The sequence below is a fragment of the Emericellopsis cladophorae genome (genome assembly GCF_022114955.1).
Source record: "Emericellopsis cladophorae strain MUM 19.33 chromosome Unknown NODE_13_length_450635_cov_117_157991, whole genome shotgun sequence".
NCBI classification, from domain to species: Eukaryota; Fungi; Ascomycota; class Sordariomycetes; order Hypocreales; family Bionectriaceae; genus Emericellopsis; species Emericellopsis cladophorae.
The window spans coordinates 210,275-233,285 of NW_026250938.1; the positions used below are offsets into that span (position 1 = coordinate 210,275).

The following is a 23,011-nucleotide window of genomic DNA, read 5'->3' on the forward strand; positions in this document are numbered from 1 at the left end:
GCAGAAGAGCTGGGATGAGCACCAGAAAAAAAAAAGGATATAATTATTATTTTAGAGTTGCGCTTATCGAGACGAGAATGATTAAGGTACAGGCGCAGGGCCAGTCGCCGCGCGAAAGGCCGCTAGAACCAGAAAATTTTAGCGGGCTGTTGGCAGGCAGGCAGGCCACTGGCTGGCCACTGGCTGGCCACTGGCTGGCTGGCTGGTGCTGCTGGACTCCAAGGACTGGAACCGCGTAAAGTGGCATGCAGCCCCGCCGATCTATCCCCAAGTTCAAGTCAACCGCGACGGTACTCACTGAGGCGCGTTGTTGGCTCACTAATCCTGAGCACCTGGGCCTCGTTTCACAACGTCTCTATTCATCAGTTGACATCAACCTTTGTCATCACGCTTGAGGACACTTGCTTGCGATCTCTTCATTGCATTATATCCGGTACACAAGGCCATAGCTGAGTCACTCTTCATCGTCCTCGTTCTCACAACACTCTCATTGCTGCTCCTCCGATCTTGCTAGACCTGGAAAGGTCTCGATGCTATCATGAGCGGCCGGAGCGGCCCGACAGTCTCATCGAGTGCTGCGCCAGCTAGCCGATCCTCTGTCCCTTGGAAGCTGGAAACCAGTGTTCTGCGTACGATTCCATCAAACACGCCCGAGCATGAGGTCCCAACGTTCGAGCTTGTGGATGCGGAAGTCTTGCGGGCGGATGGCCAGACACTCGCAAACCCTCTAGATCTCCAGCTTCATGGCCCGTTTATTGTGCGCGGGTTCCTCATGATCGATGACGCTGCCCAGCGAACACATTGTGAGTGTCAGCAAACACTCGAGCCATCTACCGACTAATCGCCTCGCCAGTGATCACACAAGGGAGGAGGAATCGTATCCCCATCCAGATCAACCAGGTTGAGCGCTACTCCGTCGGGATTGCCGCCGATGACGAGGATAGCTTAGGCTTCAACCCCCCTTTGCTTTGGCTAAGGGGCAAATGCTGTTATCATGAGATCAGCCCTGCGCAGCATTATCTCCCCATCTACCGGCAAACCAACGAGGCGATAGCAATGTACTACAGCTTTGAGGAATACTACAGCACAGGCCAGGGAATCCCCATGAAAAAGCCTTCCAAGAAGACCAAGCTACGAGTGGAGTCTTTGGCACCCTTGTTCCTCCATTGTGCGATGCAGCTCGGAAATGGTTGGACTATGGACGACGTGACGCAGAAGTGCCATGACCTTGCTCACTTTCTCATCAGCCAATTTTTCACAACGATGGAGGATGTTCTAATATGGGAGGACACTTATTTTCACGCATGGATGGTGCAGGAGCACAAGGTACGTGCAACTGTATCGGCTCTTGTCCACCTACTTTAACCTATCTAGGATTTGTATCATCGTATCAGGGATGCCTATGTCAGCGGCCGGCCTCAAGTAGAGAAGCAGCCAGAAGATGCACGACGGAGCGCATCTCTAAGCAAGACCACAATCCCCGCCTCACTCCCGCCTCAGATTCGATCATCTGAACCAACGCCGGTGGGCACAACAATCAAGGAAAAATCGACGACAAGTGACGTGCCGGCAGGCTCAGGCTCCCAGCGTCAGCGATCTACAAGATCACGCTCGCTCCTCCCTGAGGAACCTCACGTTCTAGCTGAACGCCCCGCACCCAAGACTAAAATGAAGCCGTCTACATCGACCCCGACTTTGACCTCGCAAGCCTCCAAGGACTCGCCGGCTGCAGATGATGAGCATGTCGAGCCATTCGAGTCTTTGCGCCTTGCTCTTGAGGGCGTGTATACCAAGACAGCAAATACAGCAAAGCTGACGGAGCAGTCTATAGCGAACAAGATCTACTTCGACTACCGGTGGCCCACCTACAAAAACGGGCAAACTGGATGCCACAAGATACCTGTGCTGGAGGTGTTTCACTACAATGCTGCGCAGCTCCTCAAGGTGCTCGATAAAGCGAGATGGGGTGGCACGCAGTTCTGGTCTTGGCTTGAGGCGAAGGCAGAGGAGCCCTTCAAGCCAGTGTCCATGACGCCGGACAAATTCCCGTACACCCTGGTCCTCAGGAAGAAGATGGAGAACATTGTGCGCAAGGACAAACCGCCACCTGCGAAACGGCCCGCCACCCATGACTACGGGTATGACGAGGACGAGGACGAGGACGAAAGTGATGTCCGCCATGAGGGTTTTGAAACCCCTGGCCGAGGCATTGGAAAGACGCCAGCGCGCCTAGGCAAGTCTGCCCTACGACCAGCGGCACCACTTAGAAAACGGGCTCTGGAGAGTGACTCTGAAGAAGAATCTCCCATTGCAAAGCGATCGCACTTTTTCGGCGGCGATACCAAAGACGACCAGCAACCAGCCCACGAGGACGAAGAGGAAGATGGAGAACCTCAGATCAAGCTCGTTGTGCGCGCCGACAGAATACCCTCGACCACCCCTCGCGGTCCCGACGGGACCTGGATCTGCGATGAAGAGAATTGCAACTACATTATCCGCGGAGGTGACACCGAAGATTGTAAGGAACGCATTCAGCAACACCTTGCCACACACGAGCAGGAAGTCGAACGTGTCCACCTAGCCATGGTCGAAGGCACCAAGAACCACAGCTCAATCAGGTATGCATACTTCCCTCCTTTCACAGTCATGATCGACCCAGGTGCCCCCTGGCCCTCAGTGGAGGACAGTCACGAGACCGACAAAACGACGCCGGAAGCCCCAACATCTTAGCACGATCAAACCGCATGTCCGAGCACAGTATCGCCCAAAGAACCACGACGAACAACAAGAACACCCTTACCCACTATCGCTACACCACCATGCGCATCCTCCCCTCTACCTAAACTGGTGACACCACAGAGCTTCCGTGCTTCCTTACTCCAATATCGCCGCGAGCCCCAACCTGTTGCCGATGGAATACAACAGCTAACGCATCATTTTACGTATGAGCAGCCATCTGCTCGATCGCATCAGAGAGCACGGCGAGAAATCGCAGAAGAACGACGAGATATCATTAGGCGGGACGACGCTGCCGAAACCGATCCAGAGGAAAGTGATAGTGTAACAGTGGGACGAAACGACTCCGACTGCGAAGGGTACAAGATGATAGTGGCCACATCCTAATGGTCAACGGTATCTGAGGACGGGGATCGCCTCGTTGTATGAGAATGTCGGATGGGTATGCGTTTTTACACGTCGATTAATACATTGCCACGAGGCATGACGAGGAGAAAAAGGACATCTTCCGAGCAAGCACAAAGCGACTTGACGCAACATGTGCACCATATTTGTATCACAGCGCCGGCGGGCTTTACGAATCGCGGCGTATCGACAACTGCAAAAGTGAACGAGCGGTACTACCCGCAATGGCTAGTTTCTTTTGAGCCATCAAACGATATTAAATGCCAAACTCCTTACCCCATTGTTCTTGACGAGCCCTCGTCCCCCAGCAAATCTAGACAGATAAGACTACAGAATCTCAGAAGAGGCGTCACTCTATTGACCGCCCGCCCCGTTCTCCACGACCATGCTGTCCTTGCCCTTGGCCGCCTCGAGCAGGAAAGCCTCCTCCAGGGCGGCCTTGCGCTGAAACACCCTAAGCCAGCGCTGTCCCCAGCGCTGGATCATGGCTTCGCGGTCACTGGACCCGTCGCCCGTCTCAATCATCTGGTCCTTGTTGCCGTTCGCCCAGCTCGTGAGCGCGTCGTTCATGGTGCGGAACATGTCCTTCATGGCTTGGGCTTCCTTTGCCCTCACCTCGTCGTCCGCTTCGTCCGACGCATACAGCTGGCGCACACGGTTGGTGACCTTGGCGACCGTGTTCGATACTATCTCAAACACGTGCGCCTTGGCCAACGCCTCGCCGCCGCTGGCGCCACTCGTCGATCCATTGCCCTGCAGAGCCCAATTAATGACCGCGATGGGGGTGATGACGGAATAATTGAGCAGCTTCTCGATGATGGAGATGGCGACGCCGGGATGGGCGTGCCAGTAGCTCATCACGGCCGTGACGACCTGCATGCGCGACGCCTCGCTTGCGTTGGAAAGCTCAAGAAGCCTAGACTTGGTACGATCGATGCAGGCGAGAACGTGGCTGAGGGACTTGGAGCCCACCCAGCAGACAGCCGTCATGAAGACATCGGTGCATGTCACGTAGGGGTCGAGGTTTTGGCTGTTAGCCTGAGCCTGGATACTCAGGATGATGGGAGCGATCTCCTCGTCAGCGGCTTTCCGGCGGAGGAGCTGACCGATCTCCTGGCCCTCCTTTGAGAATGGGACATCTGGCAATGTTAGCACTAAAACCTCAAGGCGCAGACAATACGATGCGTACCTGGGCTTGCAAATTTGAAAGGAGGCACATCCTGCTCCTTCTCAGGGCCAATCAGGGCCTGGTAAGGATCCGGCACGGTCTTTTGGATGCGCTGAGCGAAACTGAGACGAATCTCCTTATCGAGAGCTCCCTCCAGAAACCAGATAGAGGGGTGCATGGCAGGCAAGGAGGTATCATCCGCCCACTCTGCCCACTTCCAGGTGAACCCAAAGTTGCTCAAGTGGTGGGAGAACCAGTCCACGAACCGGTAGCTCAGCTCCAGATCCATGCGCGGGTTGTTACGGTACAGGTAGCGGATCGCTCTGCCCAGGCTAGGCGCAATGGCCGCAGGCGCCAGCTTGCAAGCTTCGGTGAGGATAGAGTGGTAGTACACCAACTTGCACTCGGGGTGCGGCAACGCAAAGAGCTGCGAGAAGACGGTGTCAACCGCGACGTCCTCGGGTTTCCACGTAGAGCGATCAGCTGGAAAGTTGCGAAGATCGTCAAAGGCAGTCGCGCGCTTCACAAACGTGCCTTCGGCAAAGTAGCTGTCAATGTCCAGCAGGTATCGCGCAACAACATTTCTGTTGAAGTTGAGAATGTTGATGGTATCAACCAGTCCATCGCGAATCAAGGAGGAACTGATGCTCGTCAACGGCGGCACCGACTCGGCGTCTTGGTCCGCATACACAGACAGGTACATCTCGGGAAACAGCGCGCGTGGCCCGGCGATGACAGCCGTAGGGATGTTGACTGTTGGCAGCGCATGCTTTGGTGGGTTTGACAATTTCTCCTGCAACTCAATGTCCTCCAGAGGCATTTGCCATGGGCGTGGCAGGCACTTGAGCTCCCAGTCCTTCGCCGCCTCAGCCTGCAGCTGGTTCTGGAGAAGCATGCACAGACTCTGCGACTTGCCAGGGTTTTGTTCCTGCGACTCAGGATGGAAAGGGTCGACAATGGCCTGTAGGGCGTGTGGCTCGGAAGCGATGATATCGGTCTTCTCCATGAGCTCGGCGGCCTTCTGCTGAGAAAGCTGGCCAGGCGAGGCGACCAAGATGTAGGGGATCGTCAGCAAAATGATCTTGACAATTTCAGTGCCAATGGTCTAGTTCCAAGTCAGCTCGCCATGCGCCTATTGCACCATTCTAGTAATACTCACATCTTCAGAGCTGGCAGTTTGCAGATCAGCCGCTCGACTAAACAGCTCATCGAGCAGAGGGAAGATGCCTTCATCTTCCAAGAGACTCTGCAAGCAAGCCAAGAGCTTCAGATGCAGCTTCACGGTTCTCCACTCGCCCTTCTTGATCGCGCCCTCGGCGTCTGTTGCCAGGCGCGCCAACACCTCTCCAGCAAGTTCCTGCTTTTTCACGTTGGCGACCAGTATGACGGCCGCCAAGAAGGGCGTCTTGAGAGGCTGCTCGACATGCAATTGCATAGACAAGTCAATGAAAGACCTGCGCATGTCCTCGTCGTCGTAGTATTCGGCGACCAGATCAGCGAGGTTCTGCACCTCCTCTGCCCAACGTCGGAGAGGCGAGTCGGCAAGACTGAGGAGCTGGCGACGCATGCGCGCTGGAGGAGGCGGATCGTATCGGCGACGCTGGTTGCGACGGTCATATTGATCGTCGTCATCTGGGGTTGCAATGTCAGTCAGCGCATCCCTCAGAACGAAGGTGAGCAAGGCTCACTCACCTCTGTACCGACGCTTGCGATACCCGCCGCCGCCGCCACCGCGGTGATCCCTTCTGTCGTTGTCCGCCATTGAATGCGTCAAATGGCCTCCCAATGGCTGTTGTAGCAAGAAAAGGAGAGTGCGCCGGTGTTGTGCGAATCGTGGTCAGGTGAAGCTCGGAAAATCAGAGGCTGCTAAGTTGCGTGCTAGGCGCGTTTCCGTCGTCACCAAATAAAAGGTCACATCACAGGTCACAGCCGCTACCTTATGCAGTGGCATGGGTGGATCCATCATCCCGTGATTGGCCAATCACACCCTATTCTCAGCTACTCACGTTCACCAGTTGCCGACACCTCCAGTTCAGGGACCAGAACCATTGCATTCGATTGCATGTCAGGAAATTGTTGTGTCTGGTACGCTCGTCATCTTGAATAGGGCCCTCTCCATGCCTGACGAACTACCACACATGCTCTGCAATAGTCAATCATATGGATAAATCACGCACGCGGTGAAAGGTTCGAGCCATTCCAGCCTTCAAAGTTTGATCCGACATGGTTGATAATTCCCAATAGTATGCTTCCATGTGGCAGTCCTAATCAGTCCAGCTCCTACGACGCCCGACGCCTCGACTTTTGACGGGAGCGCGCAGCATACATCGATCTGCATGAATCCCAGCCGCCAAAAGGGGGGTGCATGTTCCCAAGTTTCCCACAGCACACAACGCTTGCCAAAATTTTCGTCTTATTGACCTCATGATTTCGTCCCAGTATATGTCGATTCCAATTGTACGCTTTTCCAGGAAAACACGCTCGACGAGCTTTGGAATCACACGGTCCGCCATCCAGATACCCGCGCAGCCCAGGGAAAGGCTGCACGGTGTATAAAGCCGTCTGTCGACAAATTCGCTCTCGCCGGCAGGGCAAAGACCTGCTCGTGTGGTCGTCGGTTCGAAAGAGTTGGAGCTTCGAGAGATTCGTGCACATTTCCGAGCATGGGCTCAATCAAGCTTCGCGATCATCTCGGCCCGAGACAGAGGTGTGAAATTGTCAATATCAAGGCCCTTAGAAGCCAGAACAGGGCGCATGTGCGCTGGTACAAGGCGGTGGTTGAGCTCGGGGCAAATTGACAGTTCTAGCGCTGATCAGCATGTTTTCCTCGGAGCTCCAAAGGTCAAACTCACCGTGCTTGGAAAAGTCGAACAAGTTGGGTAGATCCCTCAATTGCCCGGAACCGTGCCTCGAATCAGGGAGCTTGGTGTTGGGATCGCGAAGCTCATCGAAGAATGGGTGGACCATGGCATCGATTGCTGACTGCCTCTCAGGAGGGGTATACTCCAGCAAGCGGGCAATCAGGTCGATGGCGTTCCCGTCGGCCTTGCGGAAAACTTTGTTAAATGGATGCGGCTTGATCTGCGGGAATTTGTGTTCCATGTAGTTGGGGTTCATCGTCCGGATCTGCTCCCTCGTCGGCGTACCCAGGACCTTGATGATCTCCACGAGCTGATCTATGCCCGACTCGCCAGGGAACAGCGGTTGACCGAGCATGAGCTCCGCCATGACACAACCAGTTGACCATACATCTGTGACATGTCAGCATTCCACGGGGACCTTGAGGATGGTATAAAATGGGTACACACCAATCTTGGTTGTGTAGTTCGTTGCGCCAAAGATGAGCTCGGGAGCGCGATAGTAACGGGAGCAAATGTACGAGACATTAGGCTCAGCCTCTACAAGAATCTTGGCACTCCCAAAGTCGCAGAGCTTGAGGATACCCGACTCAGGGTCGAGGAGCAAGTTCTGGGGCTTGATATCTCTGTGGCAGATGCCCTGGGAGTGGATATAGGCCAGCGCGCGAAACAGCTGATAAATGTACAACTTGACTTCCAAGATGGGCATGGTCGTCTTCATCTTGTTGAAAAAGCGAGAGGCCCTATAAACCGTTTCGGGAACGAATTCCTGAACAAGGTTGAGGTACACTTCATCCTTCTGTTTCGAGGTCAGTTTCGAAAAACGTATGACGTCGCACTGGTGCTCTTACGCGATCCCCGTTGGAGTAGTAGAAGGCTTTCAGCTGGACGATGTTCGGGTGGCGCACGATCCGCATGATTTGAAGCTCGCGGTTCTATCACTGTTGTTAGTCGACAGGGCGCCTCATGTTGGCTACGAAAGCACAGGGCAATTGATCTACCTTGAAGCGCTTGTCCTGTAGCACGCGCTTGATCGCTGCATCTTCGCCGGACGGCGAGAGTTTAGTCTGAAAGACTACACCGAAAGATCCGTTCCCAACAATCTTGCATTGCGTATATTGTAAGTCTTTCGTCTCCCCTGTGATGCCGTCCTGCACTTTTTCGCGGATCACCTCTGCGTACCAACGTTAGTGACTTATCGACCAATGAGACGTCACCTAGGCTGCAGCTGGCAATTTTCTTGCAGCAAGCCGTGTCGGGGGAAATATCACTCACCACCCATTCTGAGGCTATTGAAGGCGTTGGGCCGATGGGAAGACATTGCTGCTTTTGGCGCGGATAACTATGCGCACGGGCTACCGAACTTGCGAAGAGGGGCAAGCTCGTGACGGATTGGAGAGGGGACGGGGTGACGAAACGAGACGCTGAGTGCGGGCCGTGGTGGGCAATGGTTGGCGAGGCAGAAACTCGAGGCGAAGTCGGTGACAAAAGTCAGGGACAAGTCGTTCAACGTCAGGGCGACTCGTTTGACGTTGTTGATCGGTGTGTCGTGGTTGCAGCTGTGTGAAAGTAGCTCACGATGGTTGGGTTCTGGGATTGGTGCTGAGGCCAAGGGTCCCTCGCTGACGTTGGCAACGGGTGGCGGGCGCTCGTGACCTCGAAGGTTCAAGGCCGCGGATGACCCTGTGAATCAAGGAACCTTGACGACGGGGAACTGCTGCGATGAGCACTTAGCACATGCAGGAGGCCGATGATGGTGGTGATGTGGAAACAGAGACAATGGGTATCATTTGCAAGGAAAGAGACAAGGGGAAGAGGAGGTGAGGTGAAGAGTAAGTAGTAGTCTGAAGTTGTTTTGGTAGGTAACACAGCGCAGATGGCAAGCGAGTGGGCGGGCTGGCTGGCGCTGCTGGGCTTTTGAGGTGATGTGGGAGGGACAGGACTGGACCGGAGGGGGTGTGAGGTGCGGGGCTGTTGAGGTCAGGTCAGGTCAGGTAGTGACGGCAGGGCGGGCAGGCCCAGCCAGCAGCGGTCATCAGGCGGGTCTTCAAGATGAGGCCTGGGTCTAGCCTCGAGGGACTGGAGTGCAGCTCGATCTGCTCAGTCCAGCCGTTTCGTGTGGTATAAGAATGAGAAAGACTGCAATTCGTGGTTCAAAGCAGACTAGATGGTGCAGCGCGAATGTTCAGGCCCGGGTGCGCAACAGGCAAATCGAAAAAGTGGTAGACCTACTAGACCAACTGAGCGCCATTGGTCCCACGAAGCCTTGCGTGCCATGATGCATCAGCTCGATCAAAAAAAGTAGGGTAGGTGCAGCAGCAGTACGTAGTAAATTGTCGAGCAGCGCCAAGGTGAGGAAAGGTCTCATTCGCAGCTGTTATCAGAGGCAGGATTGAAATTCACAATAAGCCAATATTTTGTGCTTATACTCCCTGCTAACTAGGCCAAAGCATGAAGATAGTCTGACTACCGCATGACCAAACGTGATGGAAATGCTCCTCACCATGGGCCTCGTACTCCCCTCGTCTTGGTGGCAATATCACACGCCATTTCAAGTATCCTGTTGTACAGGGAAAGTCGAAATCAGGGGCGCTGAGTACATGTTCCATCTTGCAAGGTTGAAGAATACCTGGTGTGGCAAGCGTCCGCATGCTCTGCATTCGCGCTGATATTAATGTGCATGGCTCATGTGAGTTCGACGCAGAAGCAGTGTCAAGAAAAATTGAAGAGGGTAAGAAATTGAAATGAGGTACTGGTTATCTGTCTGGCTATTCGAAAGAAGATTTATATCCTTAGCACAAGCTGTCCTCCTTGCAAAGCCATAGATAGGCACAGGCGTTGGAGCTCCAGTCGAGACGAAAAGTCCAGTGGTCCAGCCAACGCACGGAGCTCCTACTGGTGAGTCCCCGCAATCAAGTCAGTATCACGATCATACTGGACATGAGCTGCAGATAGGTATTCCATTATTGTAACAATAACGTGTGCATGTTTCCAGTCACTGCTCCTCCCCTCAAGAGTGAAGTCACCGACTCTGATAATTACAATGGGTTGGTGGACCCCGTGAACCTGGGCAGTGGGGAGGAATTGCGGCGCCAGCAAGGAGGAATGCAGCGGGGTGCATCTGCGTGGTCGGCTCTTTCGTGGGTTCGTTGGCAATGCGAGGCACCTTAATTACCTAAAGCGAGCGGAAGCGGCTCAAGGATGAGGATCGTCTGCGCCGCAGCCGGAAAACCTGTAAAGCGCAATTGCTTGACTGCTTGCCCCAAAGCAGGCATTAACACGGGTTTCTCTAGTGCCCTACCTCCAAGGTGAAGGAGGTGAGGGCCTGCCGCATACCACAGGTGATGAGAATCGACCGTCTTCAATGTGGATCACTGCTCGGATTTGCTGCCCAGGTGACACTCCACTGCATGTACGGAGGTGGATCGACGACGAAGAAAACCAACCGTGGCAGGCTCTGACTCTGAGGCCACGAACAAGTGCAACGAAATGGGCCAGCCTCAGTCAGATGCGGCGACAGCTGTGCAAAGCACGTGCCTTGAAATACCTAAGGTACTACTCCTACCAGATCAGGATCTGGCGCAAGGCCAGTGCAACACTGACGTATTTTCCACAATCATCAATCATGGTGACCAGGACCTTGAATGGCAGTCTGCAGTCGCTAGCCAGGTACCAGGACCACGTCCCGCGCGCCTCGCAGCCACAACATTTGTTGATGCCCACGCAAGTTTGCAGGCTTCTACAGTGCAACACCTGGCTAGAGATCTCAGCATCCATTTTCACAGTACCTCCCTACCTATCCAAGTGGTCAGAGCTTGAGGTGTTCAGTTGACAGTTGGGCGGAATAGGCGTACACACCATGATGCGGGGCACCTATCACGGGGTCCAGGACTCCTGGTCTGCTGCTCCATTTCTGCGGAAGGTACGATGATGGATCAAAAGAGCTGCCATCTCACTCGCACATCGATATTGTCAGCAAAGATCTGTTGGTTGTCATGATCCGATCACTGCGGACCGGACCTGTCGATTGGCAAGTGGCTGAGCATGCAGGTGATGAGCCTGTGCGGTCGGAGTGTCACTTTGTTGGACGCAGCCGCCGCCCTGGGAGAACCCCTCACGCTCTGGACGATACACGATGTACGTGCTGGAGATCACCATTCTGGCTCAGGTGCACGGTCCCCCATCCAATAAAAAGAATTTTGTGGTCGCAAAGCGCAAGGCTCAAGATTTCGGTACTTTTAAGTAGGATTGTTGCAGCTCGTGACGTGAACACGTTGCTCCATCATTGTTTGGTATCATGTCCGGACTCTGATCATTCATTTTGGGTACCCTTGTGTAATAGACCACCCTGTACACTTGTATATCAAACTTAACAAAGGTCGCTTCGGGGCCAGTGAGTGGTAAGGCATGTAGCCAGTCAACGTTTCGATTGCATACGATGGCGCCAGCTCTCTCTAGCCATGTGGGCGACCGGTTGGCGAGGCCCAGGTCCCCGAGTGTCACATTCAAGTTGCACGCAAGTCGAGTACTACCCAATTGTGACATTACTTACGATGTAGTAAGCGAACTTAGTAGGTTCCATTCCATCTTGCCACCTACAGCCTCGTTCCAGTAGCATTTACAATTTTAGCATTGTTGGTTGTCGGCCTGCGCATCTGTCATCACCGTGCAAAGTCCGCCACGGCACGTCACAAAATCGACTTTCGCCTCAGATTCTAGGCCTCCAGCACCCGCCACTAAATATCACTCCACCATCACCAGTTGAGCCCAGGCAGCCCACTTGACACTTGCATGGGACGGTGGACTCGGACTAGGGGCACCGTCTCCCGCGGCTCCGATGAACTGAACGTCGAGAACTTGAGACGAAGGTAAGCAACCCCAAGAATCAATCACCTGCTTTGTGCCCTATGATGTACCTCTTTATGCCACACTGCCAAGCATTCGACACGGGTCGCCTATCTCCAGGCAAGTCATGGCAGATTCGGAAAGCAGCCCAAAGCGAAAGATGCCTTCTCAAGGGCCATCGGTCTCGCCAGCTTCAAGTACTACACGCAGTGTTCGAAGGTGATTTGGGCCCTCTGATAAACTCAGCCAGTGGTTTGGGGATTTTCATATAGCTCCCTCGGCCCTTGAAGCAATTTTCCGACCACTGCTGGCTGGAGTATGATGGTCTAACCATTGTCGTCGCCCCTCTACGAGTGCGTCATGGTTCCCGCCACCAAGCAGCATAAATCGGTATCACAGTCCCTACATGCGAGCATCCGCAGGGAGGATACACACCGTTGTTAATATAATGAACATAGTAGGCCAAGTCGCTGGGTGGTGTCCAACCCACTCGTCCACGCGCTCCAATTTGCTACTATCAGGCCAGCCCTTCCTTAGCGATCCTTTAGCTTAGTGCGCACTACGGAGCACGGATAGCTTCCATGTCTTGCATGGGACGGCTCGCGCTCGTTGCGACTTGCAGTCAAGAGGCGAGCCCTAGCGCCGCAACAAGCTGTTCACGACTCTTGAGACTCAGATACTGCCATACGCATAGATAAAGTTGTGCAGTACGTATGGACTTGGGTCGTAGTGCTTGGAGCTAACAGGGGTAAGCCATGAGTACAGGTAGTTAGTGGCCGGCTCTGAACTGCATCTTCCGCGGGGACCCAGCTCCGTACACGAGATCCCAAGCCAGCTTCCAATGCTGGAGAAAATCGAAATGCAGTGTTTTCAGTCTCATGACCTCTTCCCGCAACGCTAGCAGCCGAGTTTGAGTTCGACCGCTAACCGAAGCCTGGCTGGTGGCCCAGCCGCCACGCGCGACTACCCACCAACCCATTGATGCCGATCTCTCTCTCCCTCTTTTTCCCTCACCTGATGAGCCAAAAGGGGTTTGCATTCCAGCAGAGCTGCCCGACTCCCCAACAACGAGCCAATTGATCGCAGCCATTGGTCAGACATTCAGGATCGGATTGCCCTCGTGTCAACTCCGAGTACCTGGCATATCTCCGGAACCAGCCGGTCGTGATGGCACCAACAGCAATCGCCCTGACATTGTCTACGGATTAGACCAGCCCCTTCTTCAAGTTGCAAATAATGATTCTTCGTTGTTAGCCGGATATTCAACGCCTGCTGCTTGGTATGTGCGGAGGGTTTTACTCGTTTTTCAACAGCTTTGGGCCAGTTCGACGAGACTCGCCCTTCACTGAATGCCCATGAGATGAAAAGCAACGACCGAACGAAGGACACAAGCCAATCGAGTTTGATCACAACAAGTCCAAGGTTTCGGTTATTCTAGCATTTATCAGACTGCAAATTTGCGGCGTCAAGTGGTCGTCTGAGATCAGAAGGACGGCAATCGCTAAGCAACAATTTCCAACACCAATCTTGCTCTCATATGTGTAAGTACAAGACCAATGGCTCCTCTGCATGTCATAGTACACGGGTGTGAACACAGACATTTGTCAAAGGGGCCTCTAGATCCCGATTTGGAACACTGTCGCCGACACTCTCAGGCCGCAACGCATATCGGCGTCGATGCGAAGTCATGCGTATGCCATGACTGCTCGAATGATGTCGCTCTGGCGCTTACCGTGCATATGCAGGCCGCAAGGGCAGAGCTGCGCAAATCTCACGAGTGCGTAGGCCTAGTTAATCTTCAGGAAACCGGCCATCCTTGACCGCCAAAAGCAGGCGTGCACACATACCGTACTGTATTGTTCACCATCCTTAGTTTGTTATCGTATGCACTTATAGACCAGCGTACGGAGCCTTACTTCGTGATGTGAAGTCAGAGATATACAGCTTTCTTGGCGTGGGTGTGAAAGATCGCTCGTAGCAGACGCGAATGAGTGGCATGTCTTCTGTCGTCTCTGATGGCTACACTTGAACACTCGCTTACGGATACCTTATGATCGATGCGCCTACCCGCAACACACCAGGCGAGGTACCCTTTCACAGCATCTGATACTGCACCCGTCGGCTTCCCTAGATTTGCCAAGACCACCGTTGTGCGACGCGTCCCCTGGACAATGCTGGCTGCTGTCATTGCTCAACCGTTGTGCGACCAGGATGTTCGAGGTCATCTGGTGTTTTGTGACCAGGCTATCAAGCACAAGGCAAAGCAACACCAGATATGGTCCCCCCCCCAAAAAACACCCACCTCCGTCTCATTGCTTCTGATAAGACTAGCGCCCATCAATGTCTCGTGGGGGCGGATTGTCAGTTGACAGTTCAAAGAAAATCCGAAAGCTTAGGATTATGAAGGTTTATCAAAGTCTTGCCTAGAAAGTCTACATCTCTAGTGACTTTCGGGACGAGCCATCGTTGTTCAGTCCTCATCGTCCACCTTGTCCGCTACCATGTCTTTCGCCTTGTTGATGACCTTCTCCGGCGGGCGTTCCGTTGCTGGCTCAGCAGGGCTGCCGAGGCCACCTGCAATAGGGCTCAATTGTCCACTTGTTATGCCACTCGTCACACCACTTGCTTCGCCGCTGGCTTGACCGCTCGGCGGAATGCTTTGCACAGTGACGGGAATCTTGATGTCGTCCGGCGATCCAGGCACGATTGAGGACTCTAGCCCCGGGATGTGAATTCTCTTGGCTTCGTTTTGATATGCCGCAGGAATGATCTCGATGATCTCGTCCCGTGGGAACTTCAAGATTGGAATGTCCATTGTCGAGCAGTGCATCAAGTACGCATACAGAACACGCAGCACCGACTCGTGAGCGATGATGAGGAGGTCGTTCTGCTCGCGCTCCAGCTCAAGAATGATGGGCTCTAAACGGACCGCAAGATCGTGGTATGACTATCGCTTATGTCAGTAGCATTCTGGCAAGCCCGTCTACTGGAACATACCTCTGCACGTGGGTAACGGTGGTGGTAAGGATCCAAGTCATGTTTCTCAACCTCCTCGGCGTAGATCTGTCGAATCATCCTCTCCGAGAGTCTCTCGCACGCACCGGGGTTGATCTGGCTCATTTGCGAGCGTTGGCGAACTTTGTATCCCTTCTCCCCGAAGACCTCGGCCGTCTGCACGGTCTTGCGGCGGGTCGATGTCCACACCGAGAGTGGTCGTAGAGGCTTTCCTTGTTCCGCGGCTTCCTGCTCGCGATGCTTGGTGAGAGTCTCTGCCATCTTTCGAGCATATGCCTTGCCTTGCTCTGATAGCGGGGCATCCGACTTGTAAGACTCCTCATCTTCTGTAGTTGTGCCCGCGCGAGCGAAGAAAGTCGTTCGCGATTTGATATGAAGGTTTGTGAGATAGAACACAATGCGATGCGAGAGATAGTTGAAGCTGACGTTGTTGTAGAAGAACTTGGAGCCTGCGTTGATCATCTTAATGAAGTTGAGCTCCTTCTCGTCCATGGTCTCAAACATGGGAATCTTCATTGTTATGCGTTTCAAATAGAGCTCTGCTGCCTTATCGGGATCCATACCCGCAAACTGCTCTAATCAGTGGCAAATAAAACACAGGATTAATGTGTATCTTACATCCGGGGAAGAGATTTTGACATTGCGAGCATTCTCCAGCAGGATGCGTTCATCGTCGACGAATGACTCGATGAACAATGTCTGCAACATGTCAGTATCTTTGGGGTCTTCGCAAAGATGGCGCAAGTTCTACCTGGACGTCGTGCTTGGCGAACTCCTTGGCCAAAGAGCGCCTTCCACTTGCAACGGGGTTGACTGCATCGTAGATGGCAACCTGGCCGTTCTCATGGTTGAGCCACGCGTAGATATCTTCGCGGCATTTCTTCAAGATCTTTTGGCGGAGAATAATGGACTGGGGTGATGCGTTCGGGAAGAAGTAGTCTTCGGGCACCGTACCGCCAGGTCCTACAGTTGCTCTCCGATAGTCGCCCAGATGAAAGATACGAGTCTTGACGCCAAGCCATTGTAGATAGCGTGCCATTGACACACAAATGTGTCTTCATTCTGTTAAATGGGGGAATACATTGACAGCTGGGCGATTAACTCACGTCTTGCCTCGAGCAGGCAATCCGACCATAACGATGGCTATCCGACCGGAGTGGAATAGTCGCCCTGACATGGTGCTATAGAGCTGGGCCGGAGCCATATCTTGATCTTCGGGAACATCGTGGATGGCGTCGATGAATGTCGAGCTCTTGCGGCGATAGCGTGGAGCATTTGCCGCTATCTCAGCAGTGCTAGATTCCATAATGTCAGCAATATTCTCCACCCTGGGCAGTGGTCAAGCTGCCAGGAAGCAAGCACCGATGCTGAAGCCACAAAAAGACAATAGACGCGTCTGGCGCCAAGCACTTGGAAGATGAAGATACAAAGAGATACCTATCTGGCAAGGACAGATGAGTCCAAGGGGAAGGAGAAGCTGATGGTCGGGTGGGAGCAAATTCGCAATTGACAAAAGCAAGTGACTTTAGAAAGGTAATGCACAGGAACAATAGTGTCTTCAGGATAGGAAAACTGAACAGACGTACAGTAATGTATCCATCTTTGACGTAAAATCAAGCGATGTAAGGCAAAAGAACCCCTAGTCTTAGGTATTTAAGTGGTCTGGGAACGACTTCTGCCCTGCCTTTGCCTTGTAGAATGCTGCAGCCCCAAGGCGAAGGACTAATTGTGACTGATTGTCGCCTTCGGCGAGATGTTGTGACTGAGCTGAATGGGCTCAAGGCGAGCCACGTGACGATTGCAAGTAACGAAGCTGTATCGTCGTGACAACGTTTAGGTCTCCCGTCGATATAAAGTAAAGTGAGCTTTGGGGACAAGACTGAGTTAGATAATCGTCGTTCGAACGAGTCCGGGGCCCGTGTGTGAAGGAAACAGGATAGGATTTGAAGTTATCGTGAAGTTTCAGTGAGACGGTGAGGCTCGCACACGATGTCATGTGCGGGCACGTCTGAGTCGGATATTATCGGGAGATGGCGTATGACGACAGATCACAGACTGAGTGAGAGAGTCCGAGCAGTGAGCAAACACAAAAAAGGCATAAAATGGACAGATGAAGAAGAATTGGCGGTATTAGATAAATCTATGATAAGCCTTGAGACTACCTACCTATTGAAATACTGGGCTGCATCTCCCAGCTGCTAGAGGTTGGATCGGGTCTTCGGGTGAGATCGTTCACTAGCCGCGGACGACTCTCGAAGCTGGCTGAAGCCACATTGTCTGCGCCACGACAACTCAGGCTGTGGCTTGCTCCCCCCAATATGGATCAAACCGCTTGGATTGAATGTTTGTTCGGTCAAACGGAAAAGAATAAAAGAAACCTCGTCGCGAAGAGTCACCTCTTGCCCTACCCCTGAATTCCTGCTTCATTGAAGGCTGGTGTTGTCACAAGTTATGTTGAGAATGCGTGGACAAACCCGTAATCTCGGAACATCATGGCTCCACGCCGGCTCGCGTCCAAGCCAGCACTGAATCGGTGCGCATCATCCACGTCCAACTGCGCGGTCGACTGGAGCTCCACTTCCGAAACTGCCAGGTGCTCCAAGCGTGCCAGTCCATGAAAATTATTCCTCCAGCTTCGAACATCATCCCCGACGCCAACGGCCCATTCGCAGTGCACTATCGCGTCCCCTTGAGGCAGTCCTTGATCACCGAGACACCACTGCGATCGACTTTTTTTTACCTTTTCGTGCGGGTCCTGAAGCTTGTTCGGACGTTTCTGCACGACGTGTCGATTCGACCATCCTCAACTTCTTCCCTACGGCTGAATCCCTCTCCTAGTCGCTTCATACCACAGCCGCCATGGCATCCGCAATCGACTCGTTAACCGGCCTCCTTCTTACCAACCCCATCGCGAACACAATAGGAGATGCCGTCAACTCTTTCTCGGAGCGCAGGGCAAAGCTCGGTCTCAGCAACCCCGGAACGATAGAAAGCCTGTCCAGGGAGGTGCAGCGCGATGTCTTTCTCAACAACTCCATGTTCACGGGCGTGCGCGCGGATCTCACCAAGATCTTCAGCATGACCCCTCTCTTCCAGGTCTCGCACCAGTTCGCTCTCGGCGAGCGCATTAACCCCTATACCTTTGCCGCCATGTACGGCACTAACAAGGTCCGTAATCAACCCACCAACTCACCCGCCGTGGGAATGATCACCTGTTAACAACGCCTCTAGATCTTCGCGCAAGGCAACGTCGATAATGAGGGTACCCTGTCCGGCCGCTTCAACTTCCGATGGTCTGAGAAGCTGGTGTCAAAGTCGCAACTCTCCATCTCCCCTGGTGGTCAGGACATGGCCCAGTTTGAGCACGAGTACACTGGCGATGACTTCAGTGCGTCCCTGAAGATGCTGAACCCTTCCTTCCTTGAGGGTGGGATGACCGGTATCTTCATTGGCAGCTACCTCCAGTCTGTCACACCCAAGCTCGCCCTGGGCATGGAGACTCTCTGGCAGCGTCAGGCTCTGACCCAAGGCCCAGAGTGCGCCGTCTCGTACTCTGCTCGCTACAAGTCTGCCGACTGGGTCGCGACTGCCCAGCTCCAGGCTGCCATGGGCACCCTTAACACATCTTTCTGGAGGAGACTGTCGGACAAGGTTCAGGCCGGTGTCGACCTCAGCCTGGGTCTCGTGCCCTCAAACGGCATGATGGGCGGCGGTCTCCAGAAAGAGGGTGTCACCACTATCGGCGCAAAGTATGACTTCCGCATGTCGACCTTCCGCGCACAGGTCGACTCCAAGGGCAAGCTCAGCTGCTTGCTGGAGAAGCGCGTGGCCCCCCCTGTCATGATGACATTCGCTGCCGACATTGACCACTTCACTGTATGTATCCCCTTCTTTTCACTCGCTCGTCCACGACTAACCTCGTGTAGCAATCTGCCAAGCTCGGTCTCGGCGTGTCGATCGAGGCGGCGCCAGAGGAGCTCCAAGAGCAGCAAGAGGCTGCTGGCGGCCCCTCTACCCCAGCCAACATCCCCTTCTAAGCAGGTGCTAGACTCGACTTTGATGTGACGAAGAGAAATAATATATCGCGACCTGGCATCGGCCCCCTCCTCGGCCGGTCTGTGATTCAGTTGGACAGTATATCGTCCTTATCAAACTGGATCGTGTACCATTATTGTTTTATTGGCTGTCTGGGAGTCTCTAGCACCTGGGTTCGCTTGCTGGAAGCATACGGCGATTGGTTAAGAGTCGACTTCGAGGGAGAAGCGGCTTCCACCTTTGTGTATTGTAAATACGGTGAATAGAGATGGTGAAATCCAGAATCATTATGCGACGACGGCTACGCAACACACCGGGCGGCGAATTTGGCTGTTCATCAAATAATTTGTGATTGATTGTTGCGCATCATTCCCTCATTACGGGACATGCGCCGCTCCACTGGCTCATAAGCTCTGCAGTGTGCAGCCACACAGTCGTCTAAATCCCAGAACGCCGTGCTATGCTTGTGACAGTACAAGACCTTTCTATACCTCATCAATCTTGAAGAACCTGTGAGCCATGTCTACATGACCGAGCACTCTCGCTCCGGCTCTCCTGTGGGGTCTTTCGCGTCTTTCGTGTGCTTCTTTGTCCTATCCTTGTCCTTGTCCTTATTCTTTGGTTCCTTGGGGCCTTTATCTTTGGATTTGCCCTTCCTTTCGGTTTTTGGAGAATCTTCCACAGGAGGGAAAAACGATTTCTCTGTTTCAACGGTCGATTCGACCCCAGCACTTGCTGGAACCTCCAGACTCGCTCTGTTTGAGTACAGGTTGAGTGTACTGGGGTCACCTAAAACGTCCCGACTAGGGCGCATCAGCCCGGCCATTCGACTCATCATATTGGCATTGCGGTTCTCGCCCGTTTGGCTATTGGTACGGCTTTGTTTTGATGATGACGATTTGAAACGGGTTGCGGCGCGAAAAAGCCTAGAGCCAGTGGACTCGTCGGTCGGTGTCAATGCAGGTGATGGCTGTAGTTCCGGGGTCAAGGCGGGCGACACAACAGCTGAGTCTGTCAGATGCACGCTCTGCGGGCGCGAACCTCCTCGAGCCGAACTAGAGTGACGATTCAAATCAGCGCTCCTTCGAGGCCTGTCCAACTCCGCAGAGAAGCGAATGCTAGGAGCTTTGCTCGATGGCGCAGTCGCTGGACTCTCCGGTGCCCTATGTGTCAATCTCGATTGACAGGGTGTTTGGGCGGCGCCAGTCAATGAACCGCCGCCGAAAACATAATTCTCCTCGGCCATAGGCGTTGTCGGTTCATCAACGCTCATCCTGAATCCCTCGTATGAGGGAGGTGCTGTATCCTCGTCAGACGGCGGGTCGTCGGCAATGGGAATAATTTGATAGAAGAGCAGGTAGGGCATCTCATCTCGAAGGGAAACCTTGATGTCATCGACGTATTGTACCCGACCGTGAGTCTGCAAGTCATCAAATTTGACCCATTGGGGATCTTCGTAGTCCGGGGGCGGATCGACGTCATGCCGCCTGTTGTTCACAAGCAACCTCGGGGCCACTCGAGCAAACGAAATATAGTGGCCGCTGGATAATGAATCCCCTCGATGGCAAATGACTGACTGCAAGACAAGCTTATAGTCACCAGTCAAGGCGGTCGTACTGTTCTCGCCCTCCACGACTGTAGCACCATCCGCCAGCATGAAATGTGGGAGTCGAAGACTGTCTGGTATGTCAATATACGTGTTCTGCCTCATGGGCTCTCCCTTTGCCGAAAACGTGTATCGTTTCAGGCAAATACCGACGACTGGTCGCTGATCAAAGTTCATAGCGACCTCTGTGTCGTTTTGAGGTGCATTCTTGGCAAGAGAATGCCATGCTGTCAAGCAATTAACGCGAATGATAGATAATGAGGGTGGTATCGGAACGTACGTATAAGCCTGAAGAACTGCCATGCAGGTATGGTTACGGTTTTGACTACAGTAGATCCCTTTCGCTTGGCCTTCTCAAGGAGAGAAGCATCTTCTCCTGAAGCAGGTCGGCCAGTAGCATCAACGCGCATGCTTTGAATGACACTTGTTGACCTTGTCCTCGTTGATGGGCGTTGGTGAACGGGACCACCTTCATAGCTCCAATACGTTGGTAGCTGAGATGGGAATGTGTCTGATCTCGATGTCCGCGGCACTGCAGGGTCTATGCGCTGCAAAGTGATTTCCTGTGTCGTAGGATAGGCAAGCTTGGGTCGCTCATCAATCTCAAGAGTGCCTTCTTGGTTTCGAATATCGCCTGTCGACTGGCCGTCCATGCCTGGATGAGATGGGTCGTTCCCTTGGTGCGCTTCAGCTTTGAGTACTTTCGCTTCGTTTGAATTGGCCAAGTCGTTGTCTCCTTGCCCATGCTGAAGTGCAGTACCTCCGCTACCGGCATCACCGGGCTGATCTGCCACATCTACGTCAATTTGCGTTTCAACATGCTCGCATTCCGGTTCCGCTTCCATTTCATGACTCTTCGGCTGAGAAACTGGCGCTGTCTCAGCCAATGGAGAAGCAGTCATCGCTGTTGAGCTGGGAACCCCATCCGTCAGAATCTTGATGGTATTGCGAGCCAGCATTGACGGTCGACGCAAAAGCGGCCCATTCTCCAATTTTGACATTTTGGCTTCTTCACTGTCCCTGTTGACCTCCACTCGCGTGTTGAAGTACTCTTCCAGGCAGTCTTCCAGTTTGACGCCCTTTCCATGGGGGTCTTCGGGCACGGCGAGGTTCAATAAGCGTTCGTATACTACTTTGCGATCGGCATCGTCCTTCTTTCCATGATGAAACAAATCGACCTGGAGGGAAAGCAGGGGTAGTTGTAGGGTCTCTGTCAGAAAACCAAAGGCCTCAGAGGTATCCTGCTGTTCCAGCAGGCCTGCTTCTGGCCAACCGCAAGCAGCAAGAGAATTTTGTATCTCTTCGGTCTTGACAATCAGCAATGGTTCTGGATATGAATGATCATGAGTGGATGGTCACGCCTACCAAATCTGTCCCAATTAACCGGCCCGTGCGAAGCATGTTCACCCACATGCGGAGCAGCTTCACCAATGAATCTTTGGCCTTGTCCTCCGGGAAGTCATTCTTCAGCATGCATTCAAATGCATCCATCTTCGCGAACATGGAGAAGAGAAGAGTATCGAGGTAACAGGTAACCGCGCCCCGATTTTCGGCGCCTACCATGTGCACCTCGGGGTTATAGGGAATGATCTCGCCTCGTATCGCCTTCTGCTGAATATCGATGTAGTCGACGGCTTTATCAACATCTCCCTGCGCGTATTCGCTCGATATGCTGATTTCGATTCGTTCGCGACCCACGTCATGGTAAGCCAATTCTTGGATTCGTCGTTGCACTTGGTTGAACTGCGGTTGTCAGTGAGCCTTATTCTCCAGCAAGCGGAGGCGTAGGCACACCTTGAGCTCAAGCTCTCTTCTTTGGACATCGTTTTCGTTTTCCTCCTTGTCACCATTGTTCTTGTTGAAGATGTTGCGAAAAGCATCTGCTCCAGAAGATCTGGATGACTGCTGGCCCAGGTCGACGGTTAGCGACGGTATCTCGGCCGGGGTGAGGCAGGCGGGATTCATACTCTTCCAGCTGGCGGTGTCGACTTGCTGCGATGATGAGAGTTGTATTTGTCTTTTTTGCCAAGAAACCGTTTGGCAATCATTATGACTTAGCGAGGTAGAAAACCCCGCCAAGTAGGGGCCTCGTGGGCGAGCTTGCAATGTCTCTTTCGTGGCGGGGTGCTGAGGTTGGCTTCGCAGATGAAGGCGTGGAAGAAGTGAATATTCTGTTTCGCTCGATATCTGGCTCCGTTGTCCTACTCCGGTACATGTACTCCGTACAGCTTGTCCTCAGCTTCAAGGTTGGCGCTGCGCCGTTGCTGGTCGCACGTTGACTGGCCGAGTCTAATAGCACCACCGAGGGGTCGCCAATATCAGGGGTGACTGATAACGTCCGGC

General features: G+C 53.4%; 6 protein-coding genes across 6 annotated transcripts; 2 read left to right on the forward strand and 4 right to left on the reverse strand.

Annotated features, from left to right (window-relative positions):
* Nucleotides 1-538: 538 nt before the first annotated feature.
* Nucleotides 539-2,843, forward strand: J7T54_001304 (uncharacterized protein; the record flags this gene model as incomplete). Its single annotated transcript, XM_051505266.1, has 4 exons — nt 539-803; nt 854-1,326; nt 1,501-2,618; nt 2,678-2,843. The coding sequence occupies 4 exons, from the start codon at nt 539-541 to the stop codon at nt 2,841-2,843; spliced, it is 2,022 nt and encodes a 673-aa protein (XP_051363303.1).
* A 652-nt stretch (nt 2,844-3,495) lies between these two features.
* On the reverse strand, nt 3,496-6,071 carry J7T54_001305 (uncharacterized protein; the record flags this gene model as incomplete). Its single annotated transcript, XM_051505267.1, has 4 exons — nt 3,496-4,280; nt 4,331-5,414; nt 5,469-5,941; nt 6,002-6,071. 4 exons carry the CDS (start codon nt 6,069-6,071, stop codon nt 3,496-3,498), a joined length of 2,412 nt encoding a protein of 803 aa, XP_051363304.1.
* Nucleotides 6,072-6,978: 907 nt separating this feature from the next.
* On the reverse strand, nt 6,979-8,488 carry J7T54_001306 (Protein kinase gsk3; the record flags this gene model as incomplete). The annotated part of the gene is made up of 6 exons (XM_051505269.1): nt 6,979-7,112; nt 7,162-7,560; nt 7,618-7,966; nt 8,019-8,102; nt 8,169-8,341; nt 8,443-8,488. The coding sequence occupies 6 exons, from the start codon at nt 8,486-8,488 to the stop codon at nt 6,979-6,981; spliced, it is 1,185 nt and encodes a 394-aa protein (XP_051363305.1).
* A 5,994-nt stretch (nt 8,489-14,482) lies between these two features.
* Nucleotides 14,483-16,627, reverse strand: J7T54_001307 (putative 6-phosphofructo-2-kinase/fructose-2; the record flags this gene model as incomplete). The annotated part of the gene is made up of 6 exons (XM_051505270.1): nt 14,483-14,959; nt 15,010-15,597; nt 15,646-15,726; nt 15,779-16,082; nt 16,134-16,322; nt 16,614-16,627. The coding sequence occupies 6 exons, from the start codon at nt 16,625-16,627 to the stop codon at nt 14,483-14,485; spliced, it is 1,653 nt and encodes a 550-aa protein (XP_051363306.1).
* Nucleotides 16,628-17,886: 1,259 nt separating this feature from the next.
* Nucleotides 17,887-19,064, forward strand: J7T54_001308 (Mitochondrial import receptor subunit-like protein; the record flags this gene model as incomplete). Its single annotated transcript, XM_051505271.1, has 3 exons — nt 17,887-18,195; nt 18,259-18,903; nt 18,954-19,064. 3 exons carry the CDS (start codon nt 17,887-17,889, stop codon nt 19,062-19,064), a joined length of 1,065 nt encoding a protein of 354 aa, XP_051363307.1.
* A 1,116-nt stretch (nt 19,065-20,180) lies between these two features.
* J7T54_001309 (uncharacterized protein) lies at nt 20,181-22,633 on the reverse strand (the record flags this gene model as incomplete). Its single annotated transcript, XM_051505272.1, has 7 exons — nt 20,181-20,225; nt 20,291-20,549; nt 20,640-20,895; nt 20,949-21,044; nt 21,429-21,975; nt 22,034-22,411; nt 22,463-22,633. 7 exons carry the CDS (start codon nt 22,631-22,633, stop codon nt 20,181-20,183), a joined length of 1,752 nt encoding a protein of 583 aa, XP_051363308.1.
* Nucleotides 22,634-23,011: the final 378 nt, after the last annotated feature.